The sequence below is a fragment of the Pleurodeles waltl genome, chromosome 2_2 (genome assembly GCF_031143425.1).
Source record: "Pleurodeles waltl isolate 20211129_DDA chromosome 2_2, aPleWal1.hap1.20221129, whole genome shotgun sequence".
NCBI lineage: Eukaryota > Metazoa > Chordata > Amphibia > Caudata > Salamandridae > Pleurodeles > Pleurodeles waltl.
In genome coordinates, this window is record NC_090439.1 from 943,213,620 (window position 1) to 943,226,696 (window position 13,077).

General features: G+C 36.8%; 1 protein-coding gene across 1 annotated transcript in view; it reads right to left on the reverse strand.

Annotated features, from left to right (window-relative positions):
* Positions 1–6,513: 6,513 nt before the first annotated feature.
* CSMD3 (CUB and Sushi multiple domains 3) overlaps positions 6,514–13,077 on the reverse strand; it is a 2,682,374-nt gene continuing 2,675,810 nt past the window's right edge. The window contains exon 70 of the mRNA XM_069220640.1: positions 6,514–12,065. Coding sequence (XP_069076741.1) covers positions 11,906–12,065 — 160 coding nt within the window. The 3' untranslated portion in view covers positions 6,514–11,905. The remainder of the gene's footprint in view (positions 12,066–13,077) is intronic.

Here is a 13,077-nt window from a genome sequence, read left to right on the forward strand (position 1 = left end):
CTCACACCTTGGTATTAAATAGCCAATTTACATGGCAGCTAGCTATTAAAGTTATTGGTGTACAGTTCAACGTCCTTTCCCCTTCACCATTTGGGCCAACTTGTGTCCATTTCACCTCCTTTCTGCACCCCTCATTCCTGTGTATCTCATTTTTGCTTATGCACTTTTGAGATTCGTTCATCTAAGCCCAAGGTGAACTCTTATAATTAACATCATTAAAGTCCACTACCGTTCAAAGTGCTGACAATATTTATATATATATTTTTTTATTTTGTACTTTATGATTTCTGTTGTAATGCACTCAGTAATGGCTCAGTTTCATTATTCCATAAAAATGTTTGATGAATTATTGATTACAATTTCCATCCTTGAATGTTTTTGAAGACTACATATCCTGCGTCTGTAACATTTGTAAAATATTTTTGTAAGCTCCCAGTGTGTTTAACCTGTAGTTTTAGATATGCTAACACTTACAATGACATTCCTATGTATATATGGCATAGATTTTGCTGGTATTACTCAATATAGTTTTTATAAAAAGAGTAGATAAGAACATTTAGTAAGAATGCTTTCGGTCCCATAAGATCTTACCAAAATTCAGGAGATGACCCTCTTTTGAATCCTCTGAATTTCCCCTTTCTAAGTTGATTGTAGAAGGTAAATTGGGGACAGGGTTTCATATGAATTCAATTACATTACATTTTAGTAAAACATTCTTCTGCAGTATTTCAGGTATTGTTATAATTTTAATAATATTGCAGTGAGAATAATTTCCCAGCAGCTAGATATTCTGTTCAAAGACCTCATTTTTCCTCACAAACTCAAACATTATTTTAGGATGATTGTGCTCCTTTTATTAGATTTCTAATACAGCTTGTCTATTTTAGTGCTAGTCTCCTTGATCTGTTTAGGTTGCTACTGGAAATGTATCTTTATTTATAGCAGCTGCGTATTTATCTCAGTGCATCTTCTGTCTGAATTTTTTGAATCTTCTTTCAATGTATCATGCATTTTCTTCAATTCACACATTTTTTCTTTTAGTGTAATATCATAACTTTTGATATCTCATAATAATTGAACTTGTTTTTTCTACTGCTTTCTTGTAGTAGGCCTTTCCTACATATAATTAGATTTCTCACTGCTAAGGAATTGGATTAGGTGACAGGCACACAGGGGTGGAAGAAACACTGGGGAATGGACAGGATCACTAGACGTCTAACTTCCTGGACATGCCAGTTCACTCACTTTCTAGGGCACGGTCATTTCCAGGTCAGGAGGAGTAAACCCATATTTAGAATTCTTTTGACCTTATCTCAGTGCTTGGCAACAAGTTCCATGATTGCATTGGCCTTTCCTCACTATTAATCAGACCCTTTTGGTGTTCCTTACTGTTTGTTGTTTCCTCCCTTTTAGTTGCCTCAAATAATTTGTTGGTCCCCTCCTTAGCACTACCCTCTTGGTTTTCTGTCTATTACTGTTTCTTGTAGAGTCTTAAGTGTAGGTCCAGCAGTATCCTGGGGCCTTCATCAGATTCCTAGTGTGCTCCTGTCTCGTCATTTCATCGTCCACTGATGGAAGATTTAACCTTTCTTTCAGTTGTTACATGTATAATACACCCTCCCTGTATCTATACTGACCTTTTTCAGCTTATCAGTTTCACCTAAGACTCATACCATCAAGGCAGAGTGGGGCTGTACCTTGAAATAGACAGAGTCATAGAGAGCGATCTCCAAACCTTGATTTATCTTATTTCCTATGCCTGTTTCTTCCTTGGTTGCAGTGTCTGATGGTACCTATCACTCCATTCACCAGTACAGCAGCAAAGAGATGGCAGGGGCTTTCAGGTTGCCCACAACTCAAAATCCTGACAGTTTGACAGGCTCAATATAAAATAATTCACTAGGAGCTAGAGACCTCTCTTCAAGTGTGAGCACATCTCTTGAGCCACGTGAACCAAGTTCTGGCTCTAGTACCAACTTGTCATATAATGATACAACCACAACATGTGTTACAAACACTGCTGATAAAGTGGCGAAAGGTCCTGAAGTGGACCAAAGTGCAATTGTTAGCCTTAATATGGTGTGAGCCCAACTGGAGAAATTCAGATGGAGTCATCAAAAGTTCTAACCTTTATGTTCCAGTGTCATTTGTTCTTCTAAGAGAAACCTCAAATCTTTAATAATGACACATCCAAAATTATTTTATATTTTCAAACCTTATGAAAGACATCTTTATATAGGTTTCACCATTCATATTCAATCAAAATCCTCCATATTCCAGCCAGACGCAAACCAGTTCTCTGCTACTTTCCACCAAAAATATATCACCCAATTAGTCTGTGGTGTTCTATCAACACTCAAACAGAGAAATCAGGATTTCGTGAATTACATCCTTCACTTGCAACACCTGGCATTTGAGGTGGCATGGGTGGTTGAGTCTGCCACTGACGCCTCTTACCAGGGTCTCCAAGATGATTTCGAAAACATCTTGTAATTAGTGGTAAATTTACCAGCTAATTCAGCAGCTTTAATCAACCTAATGCTGCAAATAGATGCTTACCACAACTTCAGAGATCCAAGTGTTATACTTCTAATGAAAAGCTTGGCCTAATAAAGTCCTGAATGGCAGTGAAGGTAATCTTTATGCTGAAGAATCCTTGCAGATTGGGAAATCAAGAAAGATCATTTGTCAACTGAAAAAGCCAACACTATAAGAATATCGTCTGTGTTACCACTACAGAAAGACAAAAAACTAAACATAAATAAAAGTTTGATCAAAAGTAAGGGATACACTGGTATATGACAAGAAGGCTCTTAGTAGCTTAGGGAGCACCATTTGGACTGACACCAGCAGATTGCTCTTAACAACAGCCCTACAGCAAAGTTGTGATTTGGCCTGCTGTTATATAGACTGTTTCACTCCGTGCATGGTTGGTTGACATTGACAATAACTCTGAGACAGGGGAGACTCCAAAGGACCTAGGCACAACAACAGAATTCTTTTCCTCACCGTAGATGGATATGGACTGCAACAGATAGAGGGCTGAATTTGGAAAGGAAAAGAACACCAGTGTAGAAAGAAGAACCAGAATATAGGCCGGAAAAACAGCAAGGAGACAGGTAGAAAGCCAAGACAAGGATTTATGATGGATTTGTGAAGAGGGTTTCAAAAATCATGAACAAGAACACAGGAATCAAGTGCAGGCTGTACCCAGCAAGCACTTGGACAAATTATGCACTGCTGGTACATGGAAACTGGAAATAGGATTCAAAACAAGGAACTCAAGGATGTACTCAACAGGCACTGGAACAAGTAGTGCCCTGCTGGTATATGGAATAAACACAGAAAGTCAGAACAGGATTAGAACAGGAATATCTGGCTAGAAGGGGTAGGCAGAAATACAGGTGATACTGAGAAGCAAGTAAAACACAGAGCACAATGCTGCTCAGGCAACAGGAGAAGAAATGAGTGGCTGCCAGTAACAGCAGATGAAGAACAAATTCTGAATGCAAAAGCCAGTCTTAAATCCCTCCTCCCGTCTCACAGCCTCACAGGAACATTGGAACTCAGAACAGATGTGAGCTGGCTGCAGCACAGTGCTGGCGAGAGCAGGTAAAGTATCTCGTCTAGCTCTCTGTCTGAAGGAGTGCAAAGAGGTTCCAGGAAGCATCCAGTGAGCAGAATGATAGACAGGATTTTATTTTTTAATACTATAGGGAGTTACGCAAGGGAGCACATTGGCATGCTTTGAATGGTAAACAAGAGTTCCAAGTATAATAAGGTTCACCTGAAGTCTCCACTTCATCTCTAATGCTTGGGTAAGGAATACAAGTATCATAATGGATTAATGGCTGATAAGCCTACCATGGAATGGAATCTGGAGTGGACTTGGTTCCCAATGTCTTTGAATGAATACTGAAGTGCAGCACATGTTCCAAACTAGTATTCACAACGGCATTAGTCCAAGTAGCATCACTTGATGGCAGGATTGAAGGGTCTCAACATCCGAGAAATACTTATTGCCCGGAAATGGTGTGACATTTCAGAACGTTGAGGGAAACAATAAGATTTTGTTTCTGCTACCAGGTTGGTGAAGAAATTCCCCAGGCAGTATCCATTGAAATCAGGACCAAACATTGTTCCTGGGGTGTGGCATTCATCAGAAGTATGAGGAACACTGTCAAAAAAAGAGGTTCCGCGACAGTCACACAGGAGTTGGAAGTGCTGGAGTACAGAGTTGTGGAAATGTACACATGCAGGATCATTCAGCTGCTGACTTCCTGGGATGCATGCTAACTTAGCTCTTGGTGTAAGTTTAGTTCAAGGGCACAGTGGTAGACCTAATTTGATATTCTATGAAATCATAGCTCAGTGGAGGGCAATATGCTGTGGGGTTGCATTGGCTTTCCCAATCCGTGCTATAGTTCGTATTCATTTTGGCCCCCACTGTTTAATGTTTTCTCCGTTTTAAATTCCCTTGTCCCTCGATTATTCCTTTATTCATATTGTCCTCTCATTTGTCTGTCTGTTAACCCTAGTTTCCTATATAGTCTTACCTGTGTGTGTCCAGCAGCATAACGGAGCTTTTGTCAGGTTCCTGGTCAGCTCAGGATCATTTTATCATCCGCTGTTGGAAATATTAAGCCTTGTTTTGGCTGTCAACTGTATGTATGACCTTCTGCCCAGTGTCATACAGCTGGCCAGATCTGCCCAAGGTTCATACCATTAAGCCAGGGTAGTGCTGTCCCTTGAAACAGAAAAAAAGTATTGGAGTGAGCTCCAGTCCTGGCTTTCTCTCATAATCTCTATCCCTGTTTTCCCTTGCTAAGTCTGATGATACCTACCACTCACCAGCAGGTAAGGGATGGAAGGGGCTTTCAGTAGGACCACAACTCTGAATCTTGACTTCACCTTAAGCTTGGCCTGTAATTCATGACTGGTCTCACAAGATCAATTCACTTGTGCTGGGAATAGCTCACTTTTGGAATGATTAGACGTTACGTAAATCTTTTCAGATATTGTATCTTCTGCTACAGTGCTGCTATTTTAGGATATGCATTTCCCGGATTTTATTTCCACATCCATCTGAATCATTTGAATTAGCCCTATTCCATAGCCCTCCATCAATTACCATAATTGTTTTGACCACAGATCTCTCTATATTGTTAATTTTACATTTTCTAACAATATGCTTTTTGTGAGTGCCCATTTTGAGACAGGAAGTGTGAGGGTACACTTCCAAAAATCACTCAGGACTTTCCCACTTTTCAGTTTCAGATTCTATTTTGATCATACTTGGGGTTAAAAAGAAGTCTTTAACGGAGCACTCCTTTCTTACATTCTTGGGCAAATTCTTCCTCTTTATCTGCACTTGTTGGTTTACATATTAGCCCTACTTCTACCCCAGTCGGATTTGCACTCAAGTGCATTTTTCCCTTCAAAAAGCTGACCAGCTGCACGTTCCCAGGTTTCTCTTCCAGCTCCAATGTATGCCTCTGCTACAACAGTGCATGTGGCTGAAGGTTATCTGTCTTTGACTGTGTAAATAGGGCAAGAATCTAATTTTGAGTCTGATGAGACTACTTCACCTTTGATGCTATTTGTTTTCTCAAACCTGTCAAACCAAACACAGTGCATCGATGATTATTCTCTACCAGGTTGCCCTTCAGGAAATGTGAAACACACAAACTACAAACAAAGGCATTCCTTGAAGTGCCCTCTTAGTTTTTTGATCAGCTTCACTATGCTGCAGGGTGCAGCACAATGGATGTCCGACAAAGCTTTTTCTGTATAGGTACTAAGCAGTGTGGGTTTACTCATTTAGTTATTAAGAGGAAGAATCTAGTTCAGATGTTTTCGAAGGGCATGAAGTTCCAGAGATAAAACGGATCATGAATCATTAAAGGAGATTTGAATGAGAACAGGACTAGAATGTCATCAAGCCATTTAAAAAAGCGGGTGATGAGCATTCACAATCACACATTCAGAGTTGGGTTTTTACCTGGAGTTAGAAATAAACTTTCATGTTTGTTTATCAAAGGTTAATTTCTCTATTGAAGTCCTGACAAAATATATTTTCTGTAATATGAGGTGAATCAAAAAGCAACAAAATACTGCAAAATGGTTGTGCCCTTTGTTTTTCCAGAGGAGCACATTTTATGAAATACATCCTTATGGTGGGGTGACTGAAGCAGTTGCCAAAAAGTGGTGTTGACTAGTCAGATGTCTTGTGGAGTAATGCACCATCTCTCTTGTAAGGTTATTGTTTCACATTTTCACTTTATTTATTTTTTCCTTTGTGACTGAATAGTCACAGTAGGCTGCAAACTTTATGAAAATGTAATGCCAATAATGTAAATGGATGGGAAATATTAATTTTGCATTGATCTAAATAGCACTGGCATCAAGCAGTATCTCAACAGTAGTTTTGAGGGACGTGCTGAATAATTTAAGGTAACACAAACTCCATTTGTTAATGTTAATTCATTTCAGAAATAAACAGTACAACCTAAAGAAAAAGCAACTGTCCATTTTTATTTTGTATACATTGCACTGAAAATTTACATCATACTTTTACAAATTCTCTTTTCATAAAAATATATTTCTTTACAAAAGTGTATGCATTAATATAAGAGGAGTAGCCAGCTGTTGAATAAATCTTTGTTCAAACAATATGTTTAATGTATTAATTTAACATTGATTAATAGGTCCTATTTATTGCAATCATTTTAAAAAATGAAAATAAATAGCAACACGTGAAATGAATTGCAAAACAACATTTAGCACAATGAATTCATTCTTAAATAGAATAGTATGATTTACTTTTCTAAAACTTGTTTCCTTTGTGTAACGAAAAATTTCAAACAGTAGACCTGGGTAAATGATTTTTGGTAGGCACTCTGTATGACGGTGTTACAAAGGTGTGACTGATCACAGGTAATTATGGACATTTGAAAACAATGAAAAGATGGATTTGTGGGATGATGTGGTGGCCTATGCTCTCCAAAATACATAGTGATCTATTAACATGATTTTTTTCCAGTGATCTATATGAATTCTGTGTCTTGGAAGTAACAATTGTAAACCCTTTTAATAATGAACAGTAGATTTTAGCAGTTTGTCTAATCTACCATGATAGCTATACTTGTATGGTGGGGTACCCTTTCTGCTGTGATACCGTGATGTTTATTACTTATTGATGTCATCATGATTCCAAAAGCAATAAACCTCACATTAACCTTACAAGTCAAAGCAAATAGAAAAAATCCAAAGGGAATTCACAGCACAATTTTTCACTTTCCTGTAATGATTTCAATACAGATGGAATGATATTAAGATTCAGTATCTTAATCTTTTTTAAGGGGAGGTTTGGAGGAGACAGAAAGGTCTGTGATCAGAAGTGAAAGCAAGATTGAACATGGTTCCCATTAATTCATTCATGGAGTAAGTTTTTTTACTACTATTTGCTATCAATTCAGCTAATATCCATTTAAAGACACTGTCAAAGTCTAAACAGGTTAATTCTGTTCTGCATAAAACAGGATAGAAACTTCAGCATCTTAAGGGTGTACATTGAAGAGAACTGCCATTTGAGATGTGGCTTCCATTGTCTTCAGATGTAAAGCCTACGTGTCTTCCAACTTTGCCTTCCTTAATGGAAGCTGTGTGTACCCAGACTTTTTAACTTTTTTGGATTTGTTTGGCTCAGATTTCTTAGCGTCTTTAAGAAAGTCAGAAATGTTTTGTCAACACTGACATTTCCAAGAATATTCAGGGTATACTTAATCCCAAAAATGTTGTTGCTAAAATTAAATTGGTTCATTGTGTCATAAATGTTCTTTCTTCCTAAAGAAACATTTTTGAATGAGGTCCTTGTTCTCCATCTATCATGACTTGAAGTGATTTTTTTGCGTTCAATGCACTCTCCTTTGAATTTTACATAAAGGTGCAATACAAATTGAATGCATACAATGAAGACATTCAGATGTTACTAATATGGGTTCAACTATGCATGCTGTTTCATCTTGTATTGTGTGTATCTGCAATATGAATTTAAATGCTTCACTCAAACACCCTAATAATCTCCATTTATCAATTCAATACACTCTTGGGTTCCTAGGGTATTATTTTGAAAATCTGTGAGCTATCCTGTTTCAGCCTTTATTATTTAAAAAATTTGACCTATATTCATCTAACCTTAGATCTTTTTAATTAGCAATACAATTAAAACTGATTTACAGTTTTTTCCACATTGTCCTTTAAATTACTCCACATTTCACATTTATCACATACACCAATTCTAGTTTTTTTTTACATTATTTTGAACTCTCCTCAAATGATAAATTAAGGTCTCTCTCCTTTTTTATAATATTTGCCATCTGCTCTCTGGCATGTACGTGCTGTAATCAAGGACATCACTGCACAATGGTAGAGCCCAACCAGAGCACACCATAAGCGTTTTTATATGGACGTGATTTCCTGTGGACTTAAAAATCTCTTGAGAAACATAAGATTTATATACCTCCACATACTACCACTTTGCAACACACATGGCAGAGCCAAAACAGAACTGAGACATATTTTTTGTACTGGTAGGCATAACTAGTGTAATTTCTTATAGTGCAATTACATGAAATTACAGCAAAATTTGTGGGAGATTGCGCTAATTTACACGAGAAGGGTAACCCAGCATTTAGAGCTCTTTTCTTTCAACCATATTCATTCTTACACCCAAAATAGAACCGAAGAAGCATTTTGTGCTAAGAAAATAGCTCTTAATGCAAAGGAATACGAACAGGAGTAGTCAACAGCTGCTCACTAGGTTTGTTGTTCCAGTGCAGTGGCATGTTTGTGACAAATTACTCTTAATTACGCAAAAGGATGTAATTGCATAATTTTCATAATTTCTTGTCATAAGAGTAACCCAAGATTACCAAAATATCTCTGATTACTTAGGTGTGATTACAATTTTGCCTAGGACTAATTTTCTCTCAACTCATATCTAGCTTATCTTACTGTCAAATATAAACATTGTAATATCTCTGACTAGCACCACGTGCAGGCAAAGCAATAACCTTTACTTCTAAATGTTTTGACTATCAAGATGCATTGAATTTCATTATTTTAATCCATTTGATTAACACTGTGCTTGCTTCTAACATTCACCAAACGTTTTGTGATATGCAGTTGAGGTAGTCTAAAGGCAGGATACAGAATCTTCCGATATTAATTCCATATTACAATTCAACAGTGGACATAATAACAAGAAACATTACTACAGGTACTTTATGAAGTATGCTCTTGAACACAAAGATATTTGTAAAGATTTTCCACAGAGTTAATGGAAACATCATTTGCTTTTACTGTGCTCCACATCAGTACGATGATGAAAAGACATTTCACTTGGTGTAGTCTTTGAATTACATTCTTTTTTAAATGCACCTACATATAGTGAAAAGGGTATCTACAGCTGCCCCAATCAAGATTTCAAAAACTGAACAGGAACTCTTAGAAATTCGACTGAATGTACTTTTCTTTCACTAAATTCAACATTATCTCACTATATCCTGCTTCCTTACTGTTCAAACATTATTGCATTGTGTTGCTTAAAAGAGATCCAATCTTATCCCAATACTGACAAAGCTGGGTTTAGTACCTTAATTTCCCTCTTTAATACAAGTCATAGAAGTCTGTCATCGTCTTAGTTTCTACACAGAATAAATCCTCCAGTGATAGTAGGACGCAGACAACTTTGCACAAGTTAATAGGGGTTGAAGTGCTGATATATAGCAATATAAAAATATCATGAAGCAGTAATAAAAAAAAATTCAACAAAGTTCAGATGTAATTTCCTTATTACCCATTAGTTGTGATCTAATAACAAACCTATCAAAGTGTAATACAGTACCTGCAACTGTTTGTCATTAAGGAATCCTAACTAAAAGCTTCAGATGCAGCCTTTTCAGAGCTCTGTGAACTGACTTGCAATCTCACAACTAAACAATTTGTTGGGGAATATACATTTCTCATAAAATGTTGTGAAATATAACCAATGGAATACAACACAACTTCAATTCAGAGTAGTGACATTATCTGAGAGATGTTTGATTGAGAATGATGTCATGGGTAAGCATTGATGCAGTCAAAATATCAAGTTATCTGGGAAATGACAATCTGTTAAAATGTGCAATACTTTTTGTTACTTTTTAAATGAATTCACAGAATGATTCACATGTCCATCTAACTGAAAACACACCTATGTAATATTCATTCTGATTACTCTGCAAGTCTTCCGTGGGAATTTCAGTTGTTTTTTTCTTGGAAATGTAAGCAAAGTTTGTGGGAATTATTACAGGGTGAGTTCAACTTCCACAATGTACAAAATATCCTTGAAATGCAGAAGTATTTTTTCTCGGAATTCCTACTGCATCTCTTGTGGGACATTCTACAAAATTCCTAGGTATTTACCATTCTAATAAATGTTCTGGAGAATGGAAAGACCCCTTAACCGAAATGTCATTGTAACATTCCAGACATGTTTTAGTGACAATTCAAAGGGCAAACTCAAGGTATCGATAATAAATGCCATGTCTAAAGAATTTTCCACAAAAGGGAAACTCTATTTTTTCATGGACATTTTTCAGGAATCTCTGTAGAGTTCACACCCTTGAGTTCATGTTGTCCCCACAATAAAAATATCAATTGGTATAATTATATTAGTCAAGTAGAGTACTTTCCATATGGAAGAACATTTTGCAGGATTCTGCTTTGGTACTGCTATATAAGGGGCAGTGGATGGAATTGGGAACAGAAGCACAATTATGTTTTAATATTGTATATTTTGCATCTTATTTTTTGTTATTGAAGAGTAGTGAGATAACAAATAGACTTCAATAACTCAGTTATTATGTACCGCTTTTATATATGTATTTCTGGTCTCCCATATATTTCTTTGCAGATATGGTATTATTCCCATATTACCACTGTGTTTATGTAATGAAATTATGCTATTCATCATTGTTGTTGACGTTACTCATATTGCTTTGCTCTCAAAGTTAGTTTCTTTTATTTTCCACCAATATCCCTAAGGGATTGAAAGCTTTTTCAGATTTACTCCTATTGCTGATAATCATTGGTTACCATTTTCAAAGAACAAAATAGCCACATTATTATCCAATTTAGGATTGGAGTACTTGTAAAATCCAAAATTACTTCTGATTGTCATGGAACAAATGGCATCAGTTATAAAACATTTGCTCACTAAGATGTAGCAAGCGGGGAAGTGATCTGGCACAAAATATGAACATGAATATAGATGGGTACTTTCTCTTAGAGATGAGAAAGCATTAGGATACCCTTAAGTGGGATTCTAAACACGATTACATACTCAATGACACAAACTGAGTGGTCTTCATGGATGCAGAAAATAGTGATACATTTCATATGCAACATAGGACATACATTTGTAAAGAAATAATATATTAATTCTTTTGAGTTGTTAAAATACCAGATATCGTTTGTCTCTTGAAGGTATAGCTCGTTTTTACTATCCTCTGTCTTTCATTTTTTACAAACCGGCTAATATATTTTATAAAGCACAAAAATAGCAATAGTGGATGCTCCTCCAATATATGCAAATAAGTTGTTTAATAGAATAATCTTCTTTTTCAAAAAAGAAATTAAAGTGTGAGCAAGCACTCATGGAGTGCAGCACCTTGTTAACACTCTCCATGGCAAACACGAAGAATGAGTGTCCCTCAGTTCCTTTAAAAACATTCATCTCTCGTTCTTCAGGAAGAGTGACCAAGCAGTCCTGAAACAAGTGTGCTTAAATTGTAGCAGTGAACCAAAGCGCACTGTCTTCTGTTTCAATAGCCAGCTTCCTGAAGTCGACAGGTTCGTGACATCATACCATTGTGCAAACAGTGTTCAAGTTAGGGTCGAATCGGACAGCTTTTCCTTCCACAGATTTCGTATTGGTATCATACATGGGATTCTCAAAAGCGGCTTGACCATTGTTATTTTCATGTACAGCGCATCCTGTGTACTGTGTCTTGGGGGCAGTCCTGTTGGAAAATACAAGCCAAACGTGAAGAATGCCGGTGTTCACACATCTCTAATGTATACACATATCATGTGAAAACACTGCACATGTAGGAAAGAAATAAGATTATTAGCTACAATTAAGGAAATGTGTTTATTATACTTCCGTCAGAAGATATTACAATTTAAGATTCCTGGCAGACGAACATGTGGTAGTTATGCCTCTTGGCAGGTTCTAAAAAAGGATTTTAGGTTAAAGTATATCACACAATATTAAGACCGATTTAATGTGTTCATTTAAAAGCAATTATAATCATAATCTACCACTTGCCTGCTCAAAATACTTGTCACACTTTTGTACCTTACAATGTACAACCTGAGTGTGTAATTTAATATGATGATCTGAATGCAGCTGCAGTAAGGTGCATATATAATCAAAAAGGGGAAAATGCATTTTGCAGTAGTGAAGAGTGTGTATTTGACATGGTTTTTTTTGTAAAGAACAACAAGATCTAGACATGCATGAATGTAAGCAAGAAGAATTGGTTTAATTAAAAAAAAAAGGTGTTGCAATCCGTTTTTGTGACTTTAAGATTGAAGATCTCATTAAGAGTAGCCCAGTTTTGGTGAGTGCTCTCCCACTGCTATTAAGTTTACATGTACCAAGGGCACTGACTGGTAAATCAGGAGGAGAGGAAGGAATTACTCCACATTAGATTTCCACCCAGGGATGTTACCAGGCGAGGACTCTGGGTGAGAAACTCCCGACCTACTGAGTTTCAGCACTTGTTGCATCAATGGGGCTGGTAGCTACACTTACTGGTCCTTTTTTGGATTACTGGCCCTGATGGAATGTAGACCTAAGTTGAATGATATTGTACCTTTAAGATGGCAGGCTAGTGAGCAGGAGTGCGGAATTTTAGACCGTTTTTTTCTACCTTGGTTCAAGTTTGTCTCCTTGGTTCATATAACCAGAGATTTCCAATGCGTTTAGCTTTTGATCCTTCCTTGATGGAGTTTGATTGTTAGTATCAT